This window comes from Strix uralensis, chromosome 27, assembly GCF_047716275.1.
Source record: "Strix uralensis isolate ZFMK-TIS-50842 chromosome 27, bStrUra1, whole genome shotgun sequence".
NCBI classification, from domain to species: Eukaryota; Metazoa; Chordata; class Aves; order Strigiformes; family Strigidae; genus Strix; species Strix uralensis.
The window spans coordinates 6,617,499-6,641,404 of record NC_133998.1 but is presented as its reverse complement, the minus strand read 5'-3'; the positions used below and the strand labels follow the sequence as shown (position 1 = coordinate 6,641,404).

Below are 23,906 nucleotides of genomic sequence, written 5' to 3'. Positions count from 1 at the left end.
GGGGCGGGGCGGCGCGGGCGCGGCGGGCCAATGGCGGCGCGGGGCGGGGCGGCTCCGGGCCCCGCCGCCCGCCCGCGGGGAGAGCAGCCACCGTGCGGGCACCGAGCGCACCCCGGCCCCGCCGCAGCCCGAGCCCCGGGGGCCGCGGCTGCTATGCGGCTTCGCGGCGCACGGCCTCCACTGGGTAAGCGGGGACGCGCCGCCGCACCGGCCTGGCGCGCGGTACCGGGATTTCCCCCCCGCCGCCCTCCTCCCGCCGTGGCCGGTACCGGGGGCCGGGGTCTCCCCCCGCGCTCGGGGACTGGGCGGGACCGGGGCCGCGTACCGGGCGCGTCCCCTGGGCGGGCTGGGACCCCCGCGGACGGTTGTTGGGCGGCAGCGGCGCGTCCCCTCCCCCCCGCGGCCGGTTACCGGCCGCTTCCCCTGCGCGGGGCCGGCGCTTCCCCCCCTCGCCCCGCGCTCCCGCGGCCGCTCCCGGCCGGCACCGCCCCCGCGCCTGGCCCGGGCCCTCCGCGCCCTGCGGGCGTTGCTGTCCCGGCCGGTTAGAGCCCCCCGCGCCCCGCCCCGCCCGGCGGGCAGATGGGACGGGGCCGCTGCCGCCGCACTCTGCCCCCGGCCGGGGCAGCCTCAGGCCCGCGGCCGGAGGAGGGGGTCGGGGCCGGGCTCCGCGCCGGCCGGGAGCTGCTGGCCCAGCCCGGCCTCGTCTCCCCATGCCGGGGGTGGCCGTTCACCCCGCGGTTCGCGGGGCCGGGCCCCGCCGCCCCCGTCCCCGGTTTCAGCTGGGGGCCGCTGGCCCCGACGCTGGGCGAGGTGCAGTCGGTGCCGCCGGGAGCGGGGCCGGGGCCGGGCTCAGCCCTGGGGACCAGCCCCCTGCTCGCCCTGGGGGTCCCTCCCGCGGCCCCCGAGCCCTGTCTGTCCCCCGGGACGGGCACCCGCCGCGCCCGGGCTCCCCGTCCTCCTCCTCCCCCCTTCGACCTCCGCGCCGCCCTCGCAGCCCCCTCCCAGGCGGAGCCGTGACCCCCCCGGGGGTCGGGGGGCAGCGGGTGGGGGTGTCCGGCTGTGGCCAGGCCTGGCGTCGGTGGCACAAAGGCCCCATCCGTCACACCCCCGCCGCGTATTTTTAGCCCGGCGTCGCCGCCGCCGCTCTCGAGCACCTGCCCCGCGGGACGCGGGTGCCGCTGTCGGAATCCCCCGGTGCCGCCCGGCACCGCCCGCGCATGGGGGGGACACCGGCCCCGCGCGGCCGGGAGGGACAAAGGGGCACGGCTCAAGGTCACCGCGGCCGCCGGGCCGGGGTGCCACGGTCCCCTGGCTCCGGCTTCGCCGCCCGGCAGGCTCCGGCCGCGCTTGGGCTCCGGTTGTCCGCAGGGACGTGGCAGCGCGGCCACGGCCCGGGGTGCCAGAGGAGGCAGCTCCGCTCCCGGCTCTGGCCGCGCCGGTGCCGGCACTGAGTGATTTGGCGACTCGTGGCGAGGCAGAGCGGTGGCGGCGGCATGGGGCCGGGGGAGCACGTGCCCGGGAGGAGGCTCGCTCCGGTTTCGCTCGTGGCTCTCGCAGGCACAAGGGCCGGAGTTCAGGGGGGAGCGCAGCCACGGCCGGCGAGGGGGGTCCCTGCCCCAACACCTCCCCAACACCTCCCTGGCTCCGCGCGGGCGAGATGGAGACGGCCGGGGGGGGGGAACTGAGGCACGGGCAGAGGCTGGGCAGTGCCCGAGTGTCCTGGGAGGCGGCAGCGGTGGCCGGGGCGCAGCCGGTAGCCCGGAGCTCCCGCGGTGGCGGCGCCTTCGTAGCGTGAGCCGAGCGCGGCAGGGCTGGGAGCGGATGCGGCCGCCGCCGCAGCGAGGCGCGGGGGAAGCGGCCACGGCCCGGCCGCCCAGTCGCGCTGGAAGCGGGTTCCCCTTTCCAGAACTCGCGGGATCGCGCCGGAGCTGCCGGCCCCGCGTGCTGCCCCTGCCCTGCCCCCGCAGCCCCCACCAGCCCCGGCTCCAGCCCTGGCTCGGGCCCTGCCGGGGTCCTGGGTCCCGGGGTGCACGCGGGCAGCAGGACCGGGGCGATCGATGCCCGTACGTGGCGTGACCGCGGTGGCACCGCGGCGAGCTCCCTCCCTGCCCTCGGCACAGGCGAGGTCACACCGACGTTGCCCGGGGCCAGCTGCGCCGCGGCTCGGGGGGGATCCAGGCCGGGGTGCCGGGGCGTGGGGGTGTCATGGGGCCCAGCCACGATGTGCCGGTTTCTCCGGGGCGTGCCGGCGGGGTGGAGCAGAGTCGAGCCGCTCGCAGCCCCACGTCACGCCGGAGGACCCGCAGCCCCCGGGGAAGGGGAGAAGTGCGGGGGCTCGGGGGGGGCGGCCGGCAGAGCCTGTTTGCCGGGGTTTCGAGGAGCAAGGCTCTGCCTGCCCGTCCCGCAGGAGGCTGCCCTGGGGACACGCGGGTCCCCCCATGCTGTGGGACCCCGCTGGGCGAGGGGCCCCCATGCCATGCAGTGCGGATCCCGGTGCCACTCGCGCCCCGGCGCTGGCCTGGCAGCTGCCTGCTCCTGCCCCCACCACAGCCCAGTGCTCCCCGCGTGTCCCCGGTGTCCCCGAGTGGGGATGTGCCCTGTTCCCCGTGGGGGACGTGTCGGATGGCCCCCCCAGCGCCCTCCCTGCGGGTGTTATCTGCAGGCGCTGGTATCCCGGTATCCGCTGCCTGCAGGGCCAGGCAGGGCTATCTGGTCCGGCAGGCCCCTTCCCCCTCAGCAGCAGGGCTCGGCCTCCCTATCTCATTAGCTCGAGATTAATGAGGCTCCTGCACTGTCTTTAACTCCTTCCTGCTCGCCAGCGCCTGCCAGCAGCTCCGCTGACCCTCCTCTGCTTCTCCCGGCAGGTTTGCGCCCACGCCTGCCGGAAGCCGAGCCAGCCGAGGACTAGGGACGCCTGGCCCCGAGCAGGGGGACGCCGCGTTGACCCCGAGGCTGCCGCCCCCCCAGAAGGTGCCCGGCGAGGGAGGGGGCGATGTGCCGGGCTGCCGCCGCTGCCTGTTGAGCCCGCGGAGGTTTCGGCGCCTGCCGGCAGCAGCACCCCGATCCCGACGAGCGGCCCCGTGCCCGCGGCTCCCGCCAGAGCCCTCGAGAGAAGGAGACGTCGGGGCAAGGCTGAGGGGGGCCGGGGGCCACGTCCCTCTGCCCTGACACCCCGACAGCGCTGCGGACCCGCCACTGCCCTCGCCCCCCCCAGGCCTGGGCTGCCCCCCCGCCCCGGTGCTGCCCGGCCTTGGCCTCCGGCCCCGCTGGAGCGCGGCAGCCTGCCGGGCGCTGCCCCCCACCCCTCCCGGGCGCTGCCCCCCGGGTGCATCGCCCCCCACCCCCCCGGGGACCCGCCGTCCTCTGGCAGAGCCATGAAGCTGCAGGCGGTGATGGAAAACCTGCAGCGGCAGCAGCGCGCGCGGCTGCAGCAGGCGCTGGAAGCGCGGCAGCAGGAGCAGCAGCAGCAGCAGCAACGCTCCACGCCCCCCCCGGCGCAGCCCCCGCCGGCCCCGGGGCAGCCCCCCGCCAGCACCCCGGCCCGGGCCCGTGGCCAGGACCCAGCCCCGGCGCCCTCGGAGGAGGGAGCGGAGCCCGAGAGCGCGCACATCCAGCGGGCGCAGATGGCCGCCCTGGCCGCCATGAGGGCCGCGGCCGCCGGCCTCAGCCACTCGTCCAGCCCGGGGCTGTCGGACGAGAGTCAGGCTTCGGAGGAGGAGGAGGAGGAGGAGGAGCGTGGCGAGGAGGAGGAAGAGGATGGCGGGTACCAGCAGGAGATGGGCTCTGAGGAGGAGGAGGATCTGTGAGTATACGCTTGCCCGGAGTAGCAGCAATTAGGGGTCCGGGGAAGGGGCAGGGATGTGGCCCAGCCCCGGCAGGTTTTGGCGTGGCCGGCTGCGGCCTCTGGCTTCCCTTCGGAGGCTGCTGGGGCTGTGCCGGGGGGCCGGGAGCTTCCTGCAGCTCGGGGCGGGGAGGTGGGTCAGCGCCAGCGGCATGTCCCGGGGCAGGAGTTGCTGAGAGGAGCGCCTCGGCTCGGCAGCCGTGATTCCTTGTGCCGGGCTGGCGCGGGGTGACATTTCATCTCTGCCCGGGAGCCACGTGGGGCAGCGACAGGATCCTGTCCTGGCTTTAAATTATGCAGAGCCCTCGCGGCTGCCTCCTCCCAGCCCGCGTCCTCTCCAGGGCAGGGAACAGGCTGGGAGCCATCTGGCAGAGCTCTGCTCCCCAGGAGCTGCTGTCCCGGGACGCCCACGGTGCCCCAGGGGGCTGCCACCCGCCAGCGGGGCTGCGCCGGGGCTTCGCCGCCTTCCCCATGTGCCCCGTGGCTGTGGGGTGGGCTGTGGGGCTCGGGGGTGGGGGGGGCTCATGGAAACGTGCCCCCACCTGGAGGGACGGGATCTGGCCTGCGGGGCAGGGGGAGAGGGGTCGGGTTGGGGGGGCCAGACCCCCACCTCGTGCAGGTGCAAATCTCTGCTCTCCCCCGCTCTAGGAAGGGCAAGTGGGATGAAGACGACTTTGAAGAGGACCTGGGCGAGGAGGAGGAGGAAGAGGAAGAAGAGGAGGAGGAGGATGAGGAAGACTATGAGGAAGAAGAAGACATGGGAGAGGAAGGGCTCAGCTCGGCAGAGGCGGTGCGGGCGGGCGCGGGATCCCTGCTGCTCCGCAAGCCCCCGGCCCCCCAGCACTACCGGGGCGAGCCGCAGCGGCTGCCGGGCGGGCAGGAGCGGGGCCCCTCCGGACTGGGCCACGCGCAGCCCCCGCCGCCGGCGCCCGACCACGGCGACTGGACCTACGAGGAGCAGTTCAAGCAAGTAAGCGCCCGCCGAGACACGCGTGCCCCCGCCGTGCCCCCGCCGTGCCCGTCCCTCCCCTGCTCCTCGGCTCGGCGAGATGCCTCCGGCAGCGCCGCCCCCAGCAGCCTTGTTCTCAGATGGAGCTGCCGCTGAGAACGCGTGGGATTTCTGCGGGGTTTCGGTGCTCGGGCTCAGCCTCGCCCTCTCCCCTGTCGCTTTGGTCGGTGGCTCTGGTGGGATCCTGTGTCCCAGTTGGCGCCGTGGCCCGGCCCGGCGCAGGCAGCGTGATGGGGTTTGCCGCAGGGACCTGGGGGGGTTCTTGCTGAAAATGATGGAAAAGAACACCCCAAACTTGCAGTTCTGAAGGGATTCATGTTTCTCCTCTCCTCCACCCTCCCCAAGCCGTTCAGTCAGGACCTGGCTTGCTCCCTGTCACCGTGGAGGTGATGCCCGGCACATGGCTCCGGCCTTGCGGGTGTTTGGGGGCAGAGCTGCCCCCCTGCCGCTGCCAAAATGCTGCTGAGGAGTGAAACGGGGGAGGAAGCGCCGCGGCTGCCCCTCTGCTGCCCTCCCCGCGCCGGCTGAGCCGGCCTGGCAGGAGGCAGGCACGCTCCGCTCTCTCCCGGCGCTGGAGCTCCCTGCGCCCCGCTTTCGGCTAATAGAAGGAAATGTGCTGCGAGCTGGGGCTCCCCGGGGGCTGCCCGGTGCCTTTGATGTGTGTGTTTAAATACATCTGAGTTTAGGGCTGGGGGAAGGGACGGGAGCCAACAGCAGCAGATGGGACCCAGATGGGGCGGCCGGGGCACAGTGGCCTTTCGGGAGGGATGCGGCGGCCCAAAGGGGAAGGGGCAGGGGCTGTTGCGTCCCTCCCAAAAGGGGGAAGGAGCTGCTGGGATCTGCCGGCACGTCTGGGTGCGGGCAGCCTCGCGACGGGGCTGGCAGGGAAAGTACAAGCCAGCACGGAGCGTGCGGTGCCCTCCCCGGCGCGCTCCTGCCGGGCTGCGGGGATGCTTCTGCCCCGCGTGTCGCTCGTGCCGCTGCACCCACGCCGCCTCCGCTTCTTGTGGTTTCTCTTTTTTTGTGCTTCCTGCCGTCGGGGTGCGAGGGGCTGGGGATGTGATCTTGTATCTGTGAAAAGGCTTTTTCAATACCGCAGCCGTGATCTTCCTGTTTGTCACCGTGTCGGTGCCGTACCAGACCTGTGTGCCGGCTCGGGGGGCCTGGCAGTGGCTGCCAGCTCCCGGGATCCAGCGGGGAGGGCTGGGGCTGGGGGGCTGGCGGTGCCCGCAGGACCCGTGCCGCGCTGGTGCGACGGTCCGCGGACGCGCCATGGACCTGCCATAGCCTCCGCCGGGTCCCTGCCGCAGCCACGGCACTTGGGGACATCAGCCAGAGTCCCAGCACACCCTCTGCCCCCCAGGCTATGCCGGCAAAAGGGGCTGAGCCCCCCGTCTCCCTCCCTTTCGCTCCCCAGTGGAAAGCTTCCCAGGGTCTGCGGGGAGAGCCCGGCACGGCGGTTAATCGTGGAAACAGCCGGAGGTGGGAGGAAAGCGGCTGCCACCGCTGTGCCGGGGGCGGAGGAGAGGAGGAGGCGAAGCACCCGGCCGGGAGAGGCTTTCCCCGGCACGTCAGCGCGCCAGTGCTTGGACCGCGGCCGCTGGCCCTGGGCCAGGGGGTTGCTCGGTGCGGCGCTGGCCGGGAGCTCCTCCTGGCCACCCTCCAACGCGTGCCGCCGGCCGCCCCAGCCCCGCCGGCGCAGCCGGGCCGCCACGGCCTGGGAAGGAGCAGCAGGAATGTAAACAGCGAGCGCTGGCGCGGGGCGGCTGCCGTGGCCCCCTGGGCAGGGGGTGCTTTATCCCTTCCCCACCCAGCTCCCTTGCTGGGAAAGCACCGGGGTGCGGGTGGGTCCCTCCGCACGGGAGAGCCAGTGGGGACGTGGCGCTGGGCCTTCCCGCCGTGGTGAGGAAACGCTGCTCAAGGAAGGGGTTTATTTTGGGGTTCCCCTTTTTTCGCCAAGGAGCTCCTCCCCACTCGGCGCTGGGAGCGGCTCCGCTCTCCCCCAAGCTTGCAGGGAGCATGTGGCCTCCGGCGTGTGCCGGTGGAGCTGGGCCCCCCCCCCAGCACCTCCCGGGGCCGTGCTGTGGCTGTGTGGGCTCGGTCTGGGGGAGCCGGGTGCCCCCGAGCAGCGCAGGGCTCTGCTCCAGCCCCGGCCCCCAGCGCCGCCGGGGCTCGCCGGGTCCCCTGCGGCTGCGGGTGAACGGCCCAGCCCGGTGTCGGGGCCCGGTGTCCCTGGCCTGGGGGGGCGATGCTCGCCGGGCGCTGCCACCGTCCTCCACCGCCCGGTTTTACTGACCCATCCGGGCCAGATTCCTGCAAACCGTGGGGGGCCAGGGAGAGGAGGAGGAGGAGGAGGAGGGGGCCCAGTTCAGGGGGAGGAAGGGGAGGGCGCGAGGAAGAGTTATGGAGGTTAGGGAGGTTAGGGAGCCGGCGCGTGGCACCTCCCCGTCCCCCGGGATGGCTACCGCGCAGGCAGAGGTCAGCTCGGCGGCTGACCCGGGGCACTGCCCGCGCAGGCAGCAGAACAAAGGAGCCCCCGGCGTGGCGGGGGGCTCGAGGGGCAGCGGCTGCCGAGGGCATGATGGCTCCTCGGGGGGGTGGGGGGGGTAAGAGGCATTTTTGGGGCCGGAGGAGGCTCCCCGTGGGGAGCGGCTGCCACGTCCTCAGCCAGCAGCGCGGGCAGGCTCGCTTTCGCTTCGGTCTCGCCCTGTTGTAGCCACACCGGGGGTGGAGGGGTCCAGCGGGACGCTGGCACGTCGCCCCACACCACCACTGGGCTGGGGCCGCCTTCGCCCTCGGTTGGGTTTGGGAGTGTCTCTGACCTCACCCCAAAAGACACGACGGGGGGCCGGGGCGATGCCGGCGTGTCCGGGCTCAGCCGCGGGGGACTTGGTTGCCTGTGGGCAGCCACGGGGCTGGGGGAGAGGGGGAGAGCCCCAGCCCCCACCCTGAGCACCATGGCCGGGTGCCAGGGCTCACGGGGTCTCACACAATGGGCATTCACTGTCATGCCGCCGCTCCGGAGGGGGATGCTCATGGGGGGGCCGGGCTTTGACGAGCCGCCGGAGCATGAGTGGCTCAGCCAACCCCTGCCAAAAACCAGGCGCTGCTGCGTAACACCTGGCTGGTGACCTGCTGCTGGCACGGGGCTGCCGGGGGAAAACCTGCTTTGATGTCCGATGGGTGGGGGGGCTGCCCCGCGGTGAACCCCCCTCCTGACCTTTCTGTTTCATTCCCACTATCGCTGCACCCTACTAATACCGGGAGCGCGAGCCCGGGGCGCGCCAGCAGCCCACGGGCCGGAGTTTCCTGCCTCTGCCCCTTTTGGAGTTTCCTGCGCTCCCTCGGGCGCCTGCACCCCGTCACCCCGTCACCATGTCCTGCGGGAGGGCAGCTGGGGTGGGGGGGGATCTGTCTCCCAGTGCTCCCCCGGCTGCTGCAGCCACTGGGCTCTCTTTTGGGTGCCCCTTTGGGTGCCCCTTTGGGGCACCGCAGGCTGATGTTTAACCCCCCGACTCTGCTCCCGTTCGCACGAAGCATCGGAGGCTTCAGGAAGCCGACGCGGTGCTGGGGGGAGGCTGTGCCGGCAGTGGGGTGCCGGTGCTTTGGGGAGGGTGGGAGGTTTCTTAAGCTGTCCCAAACGGGGACGCCTGAACTGTGCCGGTGGCACGTGGGGGGCGAAAACCTCAGCCCTTATCTTGTGCCGCGCTCCCCTGAGATACGGCGTTTCAAAGTGCAACGGTTGGGGGAGAAAAAAAACCAAAACGAAAGCAACTCTGCAACCTCTGCGAGCGGCCCGCTGGGCGCAGCGGGGGCGAGAGCGGACCCCCCCTTCCCTCCCCGGCCCACCGTGGACCAGCCATGGCCGCGCACGTGGCAGGGCCACGGCAGCTCCCGGGAAGATGAAGCTGGGATTTTCCTGGGGGAAGCGTGGGGGGGCCTGGGGGGGGCCAAGGAAAAGCCCATTTGTCCTCCAGATCCCTGGGATGTGGAGCCCCGTGCAGACCCCCCGCACTCCAGCGAAGGCGTGGGGGATCCCCTCGGCCCCCGCAGGCAAGAGCCCCCGGCACGGGGCCCTGAACCCCTTTCTCCTGTGGATTATTTTCCTTTAAAAAGCCCAAAGCTGGCCGGGGAGCGGGGGCCCTGCGGCCTCTTAACGAGAGCCCATTTATTTTCTTTAAAATATTGATTAGAGCTTTATTGCATTAGGCAGCCGAGCGGATGAGCCGCCCCCGGGGAGGGCGAGGGGGCCCCTGCGCGGGGAAAGGGGCACCCGAGTGTCGTCGGCCGGCCGGGGGCCACCGTCCCCCCACCCCGAAGGCGGTTTAGCTGCGGCCGGTGCCGCGGCGTGGCGGGGGCACAGATAAAGGGCAGCGCCCTGGGGCCTCCGGCCGGGTGCTCCCGTGCCGGCGGAGGCGATTGCGGCGCCTGGCCGGGCCGGCGGCAGATAACGGGGGCGAGGAGGGGACCGGAGCGGGACGGGGCGCTGGGGACAGCGGTGTAGCCCTGTGGACCCCTCCCGGGAGAAGGGCTGCGTCCTCCCCCACGGCCCCGGGGTCGCAGCCGTCGCCCGTCTCGCCCCCCGCCACCATCCAGCTCGCTGAAGGCTGCTCCTGGCCGGGAATCCAGCCCGGTAATCGGCTCACGGCGCTCAGGGAACATTCCCGGAGTCGTAATCCCGCCGGATCCCTGGCCGGGGGTCAGGGACTTCTCGGCGACAGCAGCTTAGCCGCCGAGTGCCTCCCCCAGCCCGATGCCTGGGTGCCCGCGCAGGCTGTGGGGGCTGGTCCTGGCATCTGGGCACCACGCAAAGCCGTTTCTCCCAAGGAGACCCGGGATAATTAACGAGGTGGGGGACGGGGGACACGTGCCCCCTGCCCCAGGTGCCCCACCAGCACCTTCGCCCGCCTGAGCCTGTTTGCTCCCGTGTAGACCATCCCCCCGACACCCCTCGGCTTGGGACCCGGGCTGGCTCCCCCCAGCCTGGGCATTGCCTGCCAGTGTCCCCCGAGCCCCCCGTCCCCCCAAGCCCCCCAGCCCCCGAGCCCCCCGTCCCCCCCAGATCCCCAGCCCCCAGGGCTGATTCAAGGGCTGCAGAGGAGGCGGCCGCCTCCCAGCTCCGGCACAGCTGAACTAACAGGAATGAGGGTTTATTTAAAAGGAGAAAAAAAAAAAGAGCAGAGAGGAGAGCAGGTCCTTTGTCAGCAAAGCAAACAGCCGCCCGGCAGCGGGGCGGTTGGGCAAGGGCGCGGTGTTGCTCCATCGCCCTATTTCTGGCCCAAACCGCAGGAGAAATGGCAGCAGGTCCTGGGGCCCGGCCGGACGTGCCGCAATCGGGGGCGGGCAGAGGTTCGGGGACGGGGGGAGCCCCCCGCTCCCCCCTGGGCCCATCCCCAGTGACACACCTGCCTGCGCTGCCTGCATGGGGCAGCCGGATCGGGGGCTCGGGGTGCAGCCCCCAGCCCAGCTCGTGACCCGCTCCCTGACCCTTCGGCTGCCCGTGCCTGGGTCCCCGCTCCGGACCGGCTCACGATCGTCCCCCCCGCACCGGGGCTGCTCGGCGGCCGGGGCTCCTCGCCCCAGGGAGGGGTCCCTGTGGGGAGGGGGTGGCCCTGTCGCTGCTGTGGTGACAATCCTTTAGGAAGGGACTTCCCTGTCCCCCCACAGCAGCGGGCTCAGGGGTCTCGCCCCGGTGCAGAGGGAGCCAGGAGCACCCGGGCAGGCGCCGGCCCTACGTCCCTTCGCCAAGGGCTCGGCCTCCTGCCTCAGTTCCCCCGTCTGCCCACGGCCACCGCGGAGGCCCCGGCTCCGGCAGCAGCGCTCACTTTCGGAGACCCAAACGCCTGCGACGTGCCGCCCCGTGCTGCTGCCCGCTGTGGCTTTGCCAGAGCTGGCATCGCTCCGGTGCTGCGTCAGCGCCGCGGCAGGGCCCCCCGCCGCGGGTCGCCAGCGGTGCGAGGAAGCAACGAGGTTTCGGCGCTGCCGGAGCAGCTCTGAGGCGATGGTTCCCAGGGCTGACGGCCCGCAGCTGGCTGCCTGTCAAAACCATCTGGGGCTGCTGGAGCTCTTCCAGCTCCCGCGGGCAGGGCCGGGGCGTGCGGGACCCCCTGGGACCCCCGGTGTGGCGGGGTCGGCGGAGCGGACGGGTGGAGGTGCGGGACCTCGCATTTCAGGAACAGATTTGCAATTAGACAAATCCCCGGCCGGGCGGTGGAAGCCCCGGGTGACTCATCTGCTCTGGCTTACAGCGATCCCCTTTCGAAGATGATCATTTACATATGGTGGAATTTAAACCCCAGCTCGCCTGCGAGGGCCAGCGCCGCCACCGCGCCCGCCCGCACGCTGCCCCTGCGCCCGCTCGGCTCCGCCCGGGGTCTCGACCCGCCGGTCCTGTGAGCTGTCACCCCGGGGGCACACGGGGAGGGACAGCCCAGGGCGGGGGTCACCGGCTGCCCCGATGGTTCGCGCCGCTTCTGTCGGGAGAAGCTTCGCAGCTCCACCGTGGCTTCCCCATGTCCGTGCCGTGGGCCTGCGGCTCGGTCGCCCACCCGGGGTCTGCCCAGCCGGTGGCGGGGAGCTGCGGCGGTGCCGTGCGAGCCGGGCCCGGGCCATCGCTCCCTGGGACGAGCTTTCTCAACACTGCCCGGCTCCACTGAATTAATATTTGCACAAGGTCCGCAGCGATAGCGAGCGTGTGTCAAGGGCATTCGCCGGCATGTGCGCGGCGAGGGCTGGGAGAGCCGCCGCAGCTCTCAGCTGGGCGGGGGGCAGCAGCCCCTGGACCCCAGCTCCCCCATCCCGCGGCCTCTCGGCAGCCCGCGCCATGCGTCAGCGTTCAGACACTGAACCCGTTTTTTATTTTGGCCGGAGCCCGGCACGCTGCCACCCAGCAGGTCCCTCCAAAACCGCCGTTTGAAATGCAACTGCAGCAGGATTCGCTTCCTCCTCCGCGGGAAGGGGAAAAACAGCGACAGCGCAGCCGCGCTGGGGGCGTCGCTCCGGCCTGGCGACGCGCTGCACCGCGGTGGCTGCGGCACGCGGGTCCCGGCGGAGCGTCGCGGCGGCTGCCGGGCAGAGCGGCCCCGCGGCCCGGCGGGGAGGGCGGCCGGCGGACAATGGCGGGTCAGGGAGGTTAAATGGCGACTAATTCGCCCATTCAAGGTCCCCCTCCGCGGCGCGGTGACACCCGCCGTGTCAGCGCTGACACCGGCCCACGTCGCCCCGATGGCTGCTCGCCCCAGCCTGGCCGGGGCCGTGCACGGGGGCCACGTGGGTGTCCCCCCCCCGCCGCTGCGGGGCTCGCTTTGGGACGGGACGCTGCCCGCGGGGCCGTGGGCTCCTGCTCATCCCTGTCCCCTTCCCCACGTCCGGTGGGGTGACTCCCACGGGACCACGGCTGGGATGTGGCCACTCGTCGGGGGGGGGGTTGTGGATACTGGGGGAAGCCCGGGTGGTCTTGGGGCCCCCCCAGCCCTTTGGGGCGGTGGCTGGGGAGCAGGAGCGGGCTTGTCGCGGTGCCACAGGAGCACCGATGGATCTGCCGCCCGCCGGGTCCCGCGGCCCCCGGCCCGGGGAGGGGGCCCCGGTGGGGAGAGGCACCTGCGGCGGGGGCTCGTCCCGGCCCGGGCGGTGCCGACCCGCGGAGGGGACAATGCTGGGAACCGGCGGGAACAATAGTGCCGACGGGAAGCGCGACGGTGAGAGCCCGGCGCTCCCCGGCCCCCTCCCCGGCTGCTCCCGCGGAAGCGGCCCCCCGCCCCGGGCGGCCCCGGCCGCGCTCAGGCCGCAGGAATCCCGCCGGGCCGGTCCGTGGGCTCGGCCACGTCCCGCACGGGCGAGGCTCCGGGAGCACCGACCCGCTCCCAGCCGGCCTCGGAGCCGGCCAGCAACGCGGTGGGGGGACACCCCTGGGGATTTTGGGGAGGGGGAGCACCGCCCTGCGCCCCGGCAGCCCCATCTCAAGGCGGGGTCTGTGCTTTGGGGGGGGCTCGCAGGGGATTAGGGATGGGGACGGCGAGAGGTGACCCGTCCCTAAGCCGAGCGCTTTATCTGCGGTGGGATCTGTGCCGGGGCCGGACTCTCCCTTTGCCCTTCGCTGGGAGGGATCGGCCGCAGCAAACCCGATCCCCCCACGGCTGGGGGGGCCGTGCCGGCGCTGCCCCCCGCTCCCCGCGACGGCCGTGCCCGGAGAAGGGGCTGCGCGGCCGCGGACACCCCCAGCCCTGACTCAGCCACCATCTTACAGGAAACCACCTCACCAGCATCACCCGAAACGCTTCGTTTCAGGGCTCGTCACCAGCCCTTCGCTCTAGTTTTTACAAATTACTTTCTTTTTCTGAATAAGTGCCCCCTCTGGCCCCGGCGGCGGGTCCCGGCGTGTGATCGGCATGTCGGGGGCCAGGGGCTGCGTGCGCCGGCCGGGAGCGGGACGGGAAGCGCCGCCTGCGTGTTTATTCCTCGTTAAATAACTCGTTAGCGTACGCGGTCTGCCCCCCCTCTCCCGGCATCGCCCCTCGGCTGTCAGCGGGACAAAGGGACACGTCCCCGGGGGCCGCTCGGAGGAAGGAAGGAAGAAAAGAAAGAGAGAAGGAGCCCCCCCGCGCCCCCCCATCACGCCCGGGCTGGAATCAATCAGGGAGGACATTTGCCTGCTACCTGCTGCAGGCGCCTCGCCGGGGTGGGCTCTCCCCGGCAGCTGCCTTTGTTGTCTTTTTTCCCTAAACACAGAAACTCAGGGGTTTTTAGCCCCCGGAAGGTGGTTGGCCCCACTGGGGGGGCTGCCACCAGCCCCCCTGTCCTTGCCACAGTGGCCCTTGGGGGTCTGTCCCCCCCCCAGCTCACGGCGTGCACGTCCCAAACCGGTTTCGGAGAGAAGGGAGGAAAACCGAGAGTGTCGAGACTTCCTGGCGATGGAAAAGAAACTTGAAAATTAATCCCCGAGGCTTGAAAACCCGGAACCAAGCTGGGGGGGGGGGGGTTGTTTTTAACTCGGACGCGGGATGCTGGGGCACGGGCTCCTCTGCAGCCCCAGCCCCCCACACCCCTGCTCTCCGGCTGGGGGGTCGCTGCTGGGGTGGGCGTGGGGGCTCCTGCCGATGGGGAGACTCGCCGGCATTGCCGGGCCCCGCTCCCAGAGCCTCATTAAATGGCGCTTCCCCTCCCTGCTTTAATTGCCCTCCTCACCCGCAGCTCGGGGGGGCTGTTAGCAGGGAGCGGTGGGTGTCTGGGGGGGGGTTATCTTGGTCCCTCCCGGCGGACCCCCAGCGCGCACCGCTCCCATGCCGAGGGCTCTCTCCTGCATTCCTGGCATTGCCGAGGGGCCGCCTCCCCACCAGCCCTTTGAAAGCCACCGGGTCGGGATTCTTCCCGTAATCTGGTTTGAAACGTTAATCTGGTCATCCACACCAAACACCGGGCCGGCATCCTGCCGGGGCGCTGGGCCGCGGGGTCAGTGCCGCCCGCCCGCCGCCTTCCTAATTCCTCCTCCACTTAATTATACATCTGCTGGCAACGGCCATCTGGCACCTTGTCCTCAACCGGCCGCAAGGACGGGGCGCCGGGGCCGAGGGGGCTGCGCCGGCGGCGAGGCGGCTCCGGCACCGCGGCACAGAGCCAGCCGCTGGCACCGGGCGTTCGCCCCGTGCTGGGGGAGCGCCGGGAGCACCCAGAGCGCGGGGCCGGATCGCCCAGCCTGGGGGGGTCTCAGGGAGGTGGGGGGCGTCTCCTCTGCCCCCGGCCCGGCTGGGCTCGGCTGTGCCGCGGCATCCCCTGGCACCGCGCTCTCGCCACGGGGCCCTGGCAGCAGGGCGGCGCGGCCGGGCGGCCTCCCCACGATAAGAGGATATTCTCGGGGCAGCTGCGTTACAGATTAAGTTGTTTCCACCTCCCTGCAGCCTCCCTAATTACGAAATGTAAATCTATTGACTCAGCGGCGGCTGGGCGGCCTCTCCCCGCGGCTCGGTGCCCGCCGGCCGGCGTTACCTTTGCACTGAGCCTCGCCGCCTCCCCCCACGCTTCCCCGGCGAGGAACCGCGCTTGGTGCCGAGCAGAAGCCGTGCTCGAGGGTGGTGGGGAGGCCTCGGCCCCGGGGAGGGCATCGGCACGGGGCAGGGGTCAGCACCTGCTGATTTCGGTCCGGTGGTGCCGGCAGCAGCTGGTCCGTGCCGAGCCCGGCTGCGTGCTCGGTTTCACACGCTGCTGAAATGAGAACATGTTTCTGTTCCTCAATTTTTATTTTGAGACCCAATATTGAAGCTTTCTTATGATGCCTGCGCTGCCTTTTGGTGTTCACGGGGTGTGCAGCTGCTCTGCCACGTCCTCGCCGGTGCGGGAGCGCCGCGGGCTGCCAGCGAGGTGTCCCGGCAAAGGCGAGACGCCGTCAGCGCGAGGAAATCCCGCGAGGGGCTGCTGGAAGTCGCTGGTCTCTGCCCCCTTCCCCATCTCTGCCTGTGCCCGGGGGGCGAGGGGGGACGGGGGCGGCTCGGCGGATGCCGCTGCGTCACGAGCCGCGGTGCAGACCGGGCACATCCCGGCCATGGCGGGGCACGTCCTCGCCACGCGGCTGCTGGCCGCGCTCCCCGGTGAGCTGCCGTCACACCGGGCGGTTCTGCTGGCGGCAGCAGAGCCAGGCGAGGGCCCGGGGGGGCTCCTGTCGGTGGGGAAGCGCCCGGCACAGGGGAGCCCTGGCCTGGCCGAGCCCCTCTCCCCACTGCAGCACGGTGGGGGCCGGCGAGCAGCAGCCGAGCGCCGCGGCGCTGTCGAAATCTCGCCGGTAACCACAAGCGGCAGCTTGCGAAATGTCCTTTGCCCGGCAGCCGCGGCTGGGCGTGCCGGCAGGGCCTCGAGGGTGCTGGGCAGGAACGGGGCTCCCGCTGCCCGCCCGGCCCCGGTGACCCCCCACGTGGGGGCGAGGGTGGCCGTGGCCGGCAGATTTTGGCGTGGGACCACCGGGGCCGGCGGGGAGGGACGGGACACGGTACAGCCGCCCGCCCGCTGCCGCTAATCCCTGCGGCCTGGCCGGCGCACGCTTTCCTCAGCTGACGGTTAATTTTCTTTCATCCTCTTAAACACGTCCATTCCCCTCGGCACTGAGCCCGGGGGGGGCCCACGGCCGGGGGGGTCGCGGCAGTAAATGAACCGGCACATTCGTCCCTTCCCGGTGGCAGCCGCAGCTCCCACCTGCAGCCGGGGGAGAGCAGCTTTATTTAAGAGCCGCCTGTATAAAAATTGAATGAGCCGACGTTTTCATAAACGCCTGATCGATTCCGAGAGCTCTGCAGGTCCATGGGCTGCTCGTGACCCCCTCGTGCTGCGCCAGGACGGCTCCGCGGTCGGTGCTGGCCCGTCCTGCCCGTGTCCCACCACGATTCGGGACCCCAGGCCCGTGGGACAGCTGTCACCCCCCGTTTGTGGGGTTAACGGGGTGCGGGGGAGGGGATTAGACTCAGGGTGAACCACGGGGGGCAGCGGCGGTGGAGCCAGGCTCAGCACCCCGCAGGATCGTGTGGTGGCGCCGGGGAAGCCCTTTCTCCGCGGCGGCTTTTGGAGCCGCTCGAGGAAACGGGGGAGGCTGGATTGGCGCCGGCCCAACGTCCCTCGGCCGGCCGGGGGCAGCTGGCGCGGCTCAGCCCGTAAAACCACAGCGGTGGCCGCTGTGCCGCGTCCCACCCCTGCCCTGCCGGGGGGCACCACTCCGCTCCCCCCCCGCACACCGGACCCCTTGCCGGGGCGCTGGGGTGGGAGAGGGGCTTTGAGGGGTCTCGGCCGGTGGCGACGGCGGCTCCCGCCCCTTGGCTGGGGGTTTGCCAGCAGCCGTGCGAGGTTTCCAGGGGAACTGGGGGTTTATAGCTTTCCTGCCCCTCTTATCGCACGGCCCCACCGAGCCCTTTGATCGGCGCCGGCGGGCGAGCTCGGCCCCGCGGGATCCGGATCCTCCCGGGGGGGTGGTGGGAGGAGGGGGCTCGCACCCTTCACCCACAGCCGGAGCGACAGCCGCCCGCCTGCCGGTCCCCCCGCCGCCGGGGTGCCGTGCCGGGCGTGCCCGCGGGGCGAGCGGCCGTATCGGTGACCTGGGTGACGTGCCGACGGGCGCCCTGCGGTTGGCGGCCCCGCGGTGCGTGCCTGCGGAGTTACGTGGGAATATTTATAGCCCCCTCCCGCCCGCCGCGGCTCCGCTGGCAGTTGTTCAAAGTTGTCATTGAGAAAAGCGGGAGCCGCTCAGCACCGCGGGGCCACGGGCAGCCAGGCCGGGGCGAGGGCTGCGGCGTCCATCCCCACGGCGTCTGGGCAGCGCCTGCCCCGCAGCCCCTGCTCTGACACCCCTCCTTGGTGCGGGGGGAGGATTATTCGCCACCCACCAGCTCCGGGCAAGAAACCGCGCTGGGCTCCGGCTGCCAGCACCGGGGAGAGGCAGAGCCGGCGCGGCGTGCCTGCCTGCGTGCCGGGGCGCTCCGGCCAGCAGATCCTGCTGCCATAAATCAGGCAGGAATGTGCCGGGCGTGGGGTGGGGTCCCGAGAAGAGCTGCCCCTGCAGAACCGGGTGCTGGAGGCGCAGCCGTGCCGGAGCCTCGCCAGGGTCTGCCTGCCCCGGCCCAGGCACAGCGCGGGGCGGCACGTGGGGCCAGCAACGGTCATCCTGCCAGAGCCGCTCGGGCAGCGCGGTGACCGGGGGGGGATGCTGGTGGGGGAGAGGCTGCCGGCCCCACGGCCACCATCCGACGGGCACAAAGCCGTGTGGGGCAGCCCACGCTCAGCGCCGGCATCGCCGGGCGAGTTTGCTGCTTTCCAGAGGGGAACGGGCTCTGCCGGGCAGGTCCAGCTCCCCGCGCGAGCGCGCCCCGTGGCTCACGGGCACACGCTGTGGGTGTGCACCGTCGCACACCAACTCGCCCCGTGGCTCACGGGCTCACGCTGTGGGTGTGCACCGTCGCACACCAGCTCGCCCTGTGGCTCACGGGCACACGCTGTGGGTGTGCACCGTCGCACACCAGCTCGCCCTGTGGCTCACGGGCACACGCTGTGGGTGTGCACCGTCGCACACCAGCTTGCCCCGTGGCTCACGGGCACACGCTGTGGGTGTGCACCGTCGCACACCAGCTCGCCCTGTGGCTCACGGGCACACGCTGTGGGTGTGCACCGTCGCACACCAGCTTGCCCCGTGGCTCACGGGCTCACGCTGTGGGTGTGCACCGTCGCACACCAGCTCGCCCTGTGGCTCACGGGCACACGCTGTGGGTGTGCACCGTCGCACACCAGCTCGCCCCATGGCTCACGGGCTCGCCGCTCCCGACGCTGGCTCCGGCACTGGCTCCCTCTGGCACTGCAGGTGCGGAGGATGGATCACGCCGAAGCGTTGCTCCGTTCTGTGCCGAGCTCATGGCAGACGCTAAAAATAACCGGGATCGGCGTTCCCGGGAGGAGCCGGGGGCCAAGCGCGGCGTTTGCAGCGGGGGAGCCGCTCCGGCCGCGGGCGAGGTGTGGGGCAGCACCGCGATTCCAGCACCGGCGTTTCGGGGCCCAGCTCTGAGGGGGGCAGGCGGGGGATGGCCCCAAGCTGCAGGGACCCTGGGGACCCCCCGGCCCCGCTCAGGGATCCCCCCGAGCCGTTCACCATCCAGGGCTCTGAAGGGCTCAAGCCTCTTCGGGAGGGCTGGGACTCTCCAGGCTGGGGTGGGGGCACGTGTAGGGGTTTTTCTGAGCATTTTCCCCTCTCGTTGCGCAGCTGTACGAGCTGGACGGAGACCCCAGGAGGAAGGAGTTCCTGGACGACCTCTTCAGCTTCATGCAGAAGCGCGGTGAGCCCCCCCCGCGCGCCTGCCCCGCTCATTTCCTCGCCCCTCGTTACAACCGCGAGGTCACAGCTCCGGCCGGGCCGCTGGTTAATTTTTAACCTCTTTGCGCAGCGGGGTCAAACCTGCTGGGCTGGATCCGGTGCCTGCGGCCCCCCCTCGCCCGGCCCCGTTCCCCACGCCCACCCCATTCCGGATCTGCGGCCCCTTCCCTGTATTTCGGGGGATATTGTGGAGGGCGAAGCCCCTCGCTGCCTTCTCGCTCTGCCGGGACTGGCGGGGGGGCCAGAGGAGGGGGTGGGAAGGGCTGACAGCGTTCGCCTGGACGAGGGTCTGGTTCCTGCGTGGAAAACAGCGCTGGAAGTGCTGACGCATCGCTGCCTTCAGCCTTTTGTCAGGCGGGTGCTGGGGGAAGCACGTGTGCGTGCGGGGGGGCCGGGGAGCCGCTGGCCCGGCGCTGGCCGCGTCCCACCGGGGTCCCCCCCGAGCCCCGCCGGTGTCGGGGCGGGCAGAGACCCCCGGGAGGGAGGAGACGTGGCAGCCCCTTCCCTGTGGCTGGAGGGATGAACCCCCCGTACACATGCAGCCCCCCCGGCGTGGCGGGACCCTCGCAGCCGGGAAGTGCCGCCACTGCCGTTATAAATAACTCGTGTTGCCGGGTGCTGCCGACCTCAGCCTGAGAAACCGCGCTCGGCCCCGTTTTGGGGGCTGTGGCTGAAAACTGCGAGTTTCTGTTGACTTTGTTGGCGGGGCTGACGCTCAGCGAGACGGCAGCGAGGTGGGGGGGTCCCCGGGGGGAGAGGAGGGGACGGCGGATGGGAAGGGAGGAGCGAGGGAGACCCTCGGCCCCCCTGTGCTGCCTCGTGGGGGTCTCGCCGGCTTCCCCCCCTCTTCGCCCAGGGGTGAGGAAGCAGCAGCCCAGACCCGCTCTCTCCTTCCCCCCCTCCCCAGGGACCCCCGTCAACCGGATCCCCATCATGGCCAAGCAGGTGCTGGACCTGTACATGCTCTACACGCTGGTGACGGAGAAGGGCGGCCTGGTGGAGGTCATCAACAAGAAGCTGTGGCGGGAGATCACCAAGGGGCTGAACCTGCCCACCTCCATCACCAGCGCGGCCTTCACCCTGCGCACCCAGTGAGCGGCGGGGCAGCGGCGCGGGGGGGGCGGCGGGCAGGGAGGGAGGGAGAGGGGGGCAGGGGGCGCGCAGCCGCCACGTCACCGTCCCCATCCCTGTCCCTTTCCGCCGGCAGGTACATGAAGTACCTGTACCCCTACGAATGTGAGAAGCGAGGGCTGAGCAACCCCAACGAGCTGCAGGCGGCCATCGACAGCAACCGGCGGGAGGGCCGGCGGCAGGGCTTCGGCAGCTCGCTCTTCACCTACTCGCCCGGCGGCACCCACGGCCTCCTCTCCTCCCCCAAGCTGCCGGTGCCGGCGCTGGGACTGGCCTCCGCCACCAACGGCGGCTCCATCGCTCCCGTCCAGAAGATCAAGAAAGGTAACGGCCGCCGCGGGCTCCTGAGCCCCCCCGGCACCGGGGATGCAGCCCCCAAAGGGGCACAGAGGGGCATCGCGGGCATGGGGGGGTCACGCTCCCGTCCCCTCCCCGCTCTCTGGGCACTGGGGCTCGTTTTGGGGACCCTGGCTCCGGTCACGCGGCTCTGGCCCTTGGAGGGGCAGGAGGTGCCGGGCAGCCCCCAGCGCGGACGCGAGGCGCGGGGGGGCCCCGAGCCGCTCTGCCAGGGCCGGGGACGCCCCGGGGTGGTGGCACCCATCGGTCCCAGTCCCCCGTGACCCTGACCCGCTCTGCCCCCGCAGAGGAGGACTCCCCCATCCCCATCTCCATGCCCAGCCGGCTCCCCGTCTCGCTGGCCGGCCACCCCGTGGTGGCAGCCCAGGCGGCCGCGGTGCAGGTGGCGGCGGCCGCCCAGGCCGCGGCGCTGGAGCAGCTGCGGGAGAAGCTGGAGTCGGGGGAGCCCCCGGAGAAGAAGATGGCACTGGTGACGGACGAGCAGCAGCGGCTGATGCAGCGGGCGCTGCAGCAGAACCTCCTGGCCATGACGGCGCAGCTGCCCATGAGCATCCGCATCAACAGCCAGGGCACCCGCTCGCCAGGTCAGTGCCGGCCCCGGCCCCCGCCCCGGCGCTGCCCCCGGGCCCGGCGGGGTCCGTAACCCGGCTCTTCCCCGGCAGAGAACCGCCAGGACTCCGCCGCCGGCCTGAGCAGCAACGGCACCAACAGCATCAGCATGTCGGTGGAGATCAACGGCATCGTCTACACAGGTGAGGGCCCCCCCGGGGCTGCTCGGCCCCTGCCGGCCCCCGGCCCCCCCCCCCGCCCTCAGCCCCGCTTGGGGCTGCGGGGCGCAGGCAGCGTCAGCCCGGCCGTGCCGCCCCCCGGCTCAGCGCCCCCGCTCTCTCCCCAGGTGTGCTCTTCGCCCAGACCCCCGGCCCTTCCTCCTCCTCCTCCTCCTCTTCCTCCTCGCTCCCCTCCTCTGCCTACAGCAAAGGCAACGGCGGCGGCAGCCGGAGCGGCGGCGGTGGCGGCGGGGGGAGCGGCGGTGGCGGCGGCAGCATCCCCCCCGCGGCCCCGGCCGGCCTGGCCGTGCCCCCCAGCTCTACCTCCAACAACGCTTCGCCTTAACGCGCCCGGCCCCGGCCCCCGGGGGGGCAGAGCTCGCCCCACAGCCCCCATCGGGGCGCGGGGGGCCGGGGGCTGCCCGTGCTCCCCGGGGTTGGGTTTTCCCGTGCGAGGAGAAAAGCTTTAGCCCGGGGGTTTCGCCGGAGCCGCCGGCCGTCCCGCTGCGCCGCCGGCCCGGGACCGTTTACCTCACTCACATCACACTTTGCACTGTACATTTATTATTATTATTATTATTATTTTTTAACTCGTGTTACCTCCAGACAGACGCACGGACGCCTGCCGACGCGAGCTTTAGTGAAACCCCCCGGCACTCTCTAAAGGAAAAAAAGATAAAAAAAAGTAATTGGAAATCGGGAGATATTTTATTCATTTAGATCCTTTTCCCTCCCCCTTTATTCGAGAACTACACTCACCATACGGGATTTTAAGAGGTTGTTTGATTGTTTTGTTGTAAATAGCTTCTATTTTATTCTCTAAAAAGAAAAGAAGAGAAAAGAATCGAACTTTAACATGCAAATGATATATATTAGTGTTCATCAGGGAAACGGGAGCTTGGAAACCGCGTCACCTCCTCTCTCCTCTCCTCTCGCTGTCGGTAGCCGGGTCCAGCTCCGCTCCTTCCCCTGGGACCCCCGTGGGCACCCCGAGACCCCCAGGGGTTTGTGGGGGGCCGGGGTCCCGTCCCGGCCGGGCTGTGCCCCTGGCACGCCCAGTGCCTGCACCCCCCAGCCTCCAGTTCGCCCAGTCTCTGCCCAGGGGCTGGCGCTGGGGGGTCTGTGCCCACCTTTGGGGGGGGGGGGGGGCACTGCCTGTCCCCCCACCCATCCCGCCCCGCCGGCGCAGCCTTGGGCACCCGCCGCTCCCAGGCTGTTGCTTTATTTTCTCAGCAGAGAAAATCGAGCCAGAAGCCGTTGCCCCCCCCCGCCGAACCCCCCCCAGCGAGGGCCCCGACACCACACGGCGGCGGCAGCCCAGGCTTTTACCTGGGGGGGGAGCGGGGCCGGGAGCCGGGCTGACCCCCCCCATAATACTACTGTGCAAAGCCAATTTGGGCAGATTTACCTCCAAAAAGAAGCAGTTTGGTGAGAGCGGGGTCCGGGCGATGTTTTGGGGGGGTCTAGAGGGGGACCGGCATAAAATATCCAATTTAGTAACGGGGTGCAGGAGCTCGTATCGGGGAGGGGGTGCTCGGGGGGGCCCTCCGGAGCATCCCGCAGCCCCAAGGATTTATTTTAAACATCGTTATCTCTCCAGCTGGCCAGGTTTTGGGGGTTTTTTTGCAATTTTTTAGACTTTTTTTTTGCACCCCCCCCACCCCCAAACCGTTCGCCCACATCTGCGTGAGACACAATCGCGACCCGATACCGAAACCCCCCCACCCCCCCCCATCTCGGTATCTCAATTCCTCAGGTTTCGACCTCGAGCACAGGGTTTTTTCCCCCCTTCCCCAGGTGCCGGGGGGGGGCTCCTGTGCTGCTGGGACCCCCTCCTTTTTTTTTTTTTTTTTTTTGCTTGGGGAAGTGGCGATCTCAGGGGATTTGGGGTTTTTCCAGCCTTTTTTCTTTTTTCTTTTTTTTCAGCCTTTTTTCCCCCCTCTCCAGAGCTGGAAATGCCCCTTGGTGGCCCCGTGGACCCCATCCCTGGGGGGGTCCGGGGGGGCTCCGTCCGGCTCCTGCTGCTGTTAGGATCCAGCCCAGCTCCCTGCAAGGAGAAATCCCGGGGGGGGTTTCTCGTGCCCAGGGTGGGCGTTAGATTTTCTTAGTGAGTTTTTGCATTTGTACAGTCACTGTTTTGGGTTGGTTGGTTTTTTTTTAATTATTTTTATTTCCCCCCCTTCTTCCTCTTCCCTCCCCCTCTTTTTTTTTTTTTTTGAGAGCGTATTACCTTCCACTTTATTTTTCTTTTTGCATATCGATTTAAAAAAAAAAAAAAAAAAGCCTAAATCAGTTTCTCTGGGGTTTGGAAAGAAAAAAGGAATGGCCACAGCTGCAGACGCATTTACCCAGCGCGCATATCTTAACTCAGGTAAAAAATGAAAAAGAAAAAAAACCACAAAAGACAAAAAAAAGAAAAAGAATAAAAACCACATTCTACCTCTGAGAGCGGCGGCCTCGGGCGCACCCAGGCCCCGGTGAAATATTTCAGTTTTGCAAACATTCAGGTATTGAAACTTTTGATTATTAAAAAAAAAGATAAAATAAAATAAAAACACTGAAAGTTTACATTTTATAATAACATTATTATACAGATTGTATTTAAACTTCAGAATATTTAAGACAATTGTAACCCTGTAAAGTTGATGAAATATTAAAAAAAAAAAAAAAAAAAAGTTGTGTTGTCTGGGGTTTCTGTGCCGGGGGTGCCCAGGGGGTGCCCACCCAGTGCCTCTAGAGCTGTGGGGTGGCCGTGGGGCGCCCATAGGGCTGGGGGGTGTCTGGGGGGTGCTGCAGGACTGGGGGGTGCCATGGGGTCCCTATGGGTGCCCACAGACCCACAGGACCGTTGGGTGCCATCGGGTCCCTATCGGTGTCCGTAGGGCCGTGGGGTCCCTGTGGGGTCCCCGCGGGGTGTCCCCGGGCTGTCCAGGCGCCGCCTGTGCGACGCTCTCAGGCAGCCCCGAGGCC

General features: G+C 70.1%; 1 protein-coding gene across 1 annotated transcript; it reads left to right on the top strand.

The window, feature by feature from the left end:
• The first annotated feature begins 83 nt into the window (after window positions 1-83).
• Window positions 84-23,493, top strand: ARID3A (AT-rich interaction domain 3A). Its single transcript, XM_074851524.1, has 9 exons — window positions 84-184; window positions 2,865-3,802; window positions 4,490-4,811; window positions 18,571-18,643; window positions 19,589-19,772; window positions 19,889-20,136; window positions 20,457-20,753; window positions 20,832-20,921; window positions 21,065-23,493. The coding sequence occupies exons 2-9, from the start codon at window positions 3,375-3,377 to the stop codon at window positions 21,280-21,282; spliced, it is 1,860 nt and encodes a 619-aa protein (XP_074707625.1). The 5' UTR covers window positions 84-184; window positions 2,865-3,374; the 3' UTR covers window positions 21,283-23,493.
• The last annotated feature ends 413 nt before the right edge of the window (window positions 23,494-23,906 follow it).

Coding starts and splice junctions, on each gene's coding strand:
- ARID3A (XM_074851524.1), top strand. CDS start 3,375: ATGAAGCTGCAGGCGGTGATGGAAAACCTGCAGCGGCAGCAGCGCGCG. Junction 19,773..19,888: donor GCCTTCACCCTGCGCACCCA/GTGAGCGGCGGG, acceptor TTCCGCCGGCAG/GTACATGAAGTACCTGTACC. Junction 20,137..20,456: donor CGTCCAGAAGATCAAGAAAG/GTAACGGCCGCC, acceptor CTGCCCCCGCAG/AGGAGGACTCCCCCATCCCC.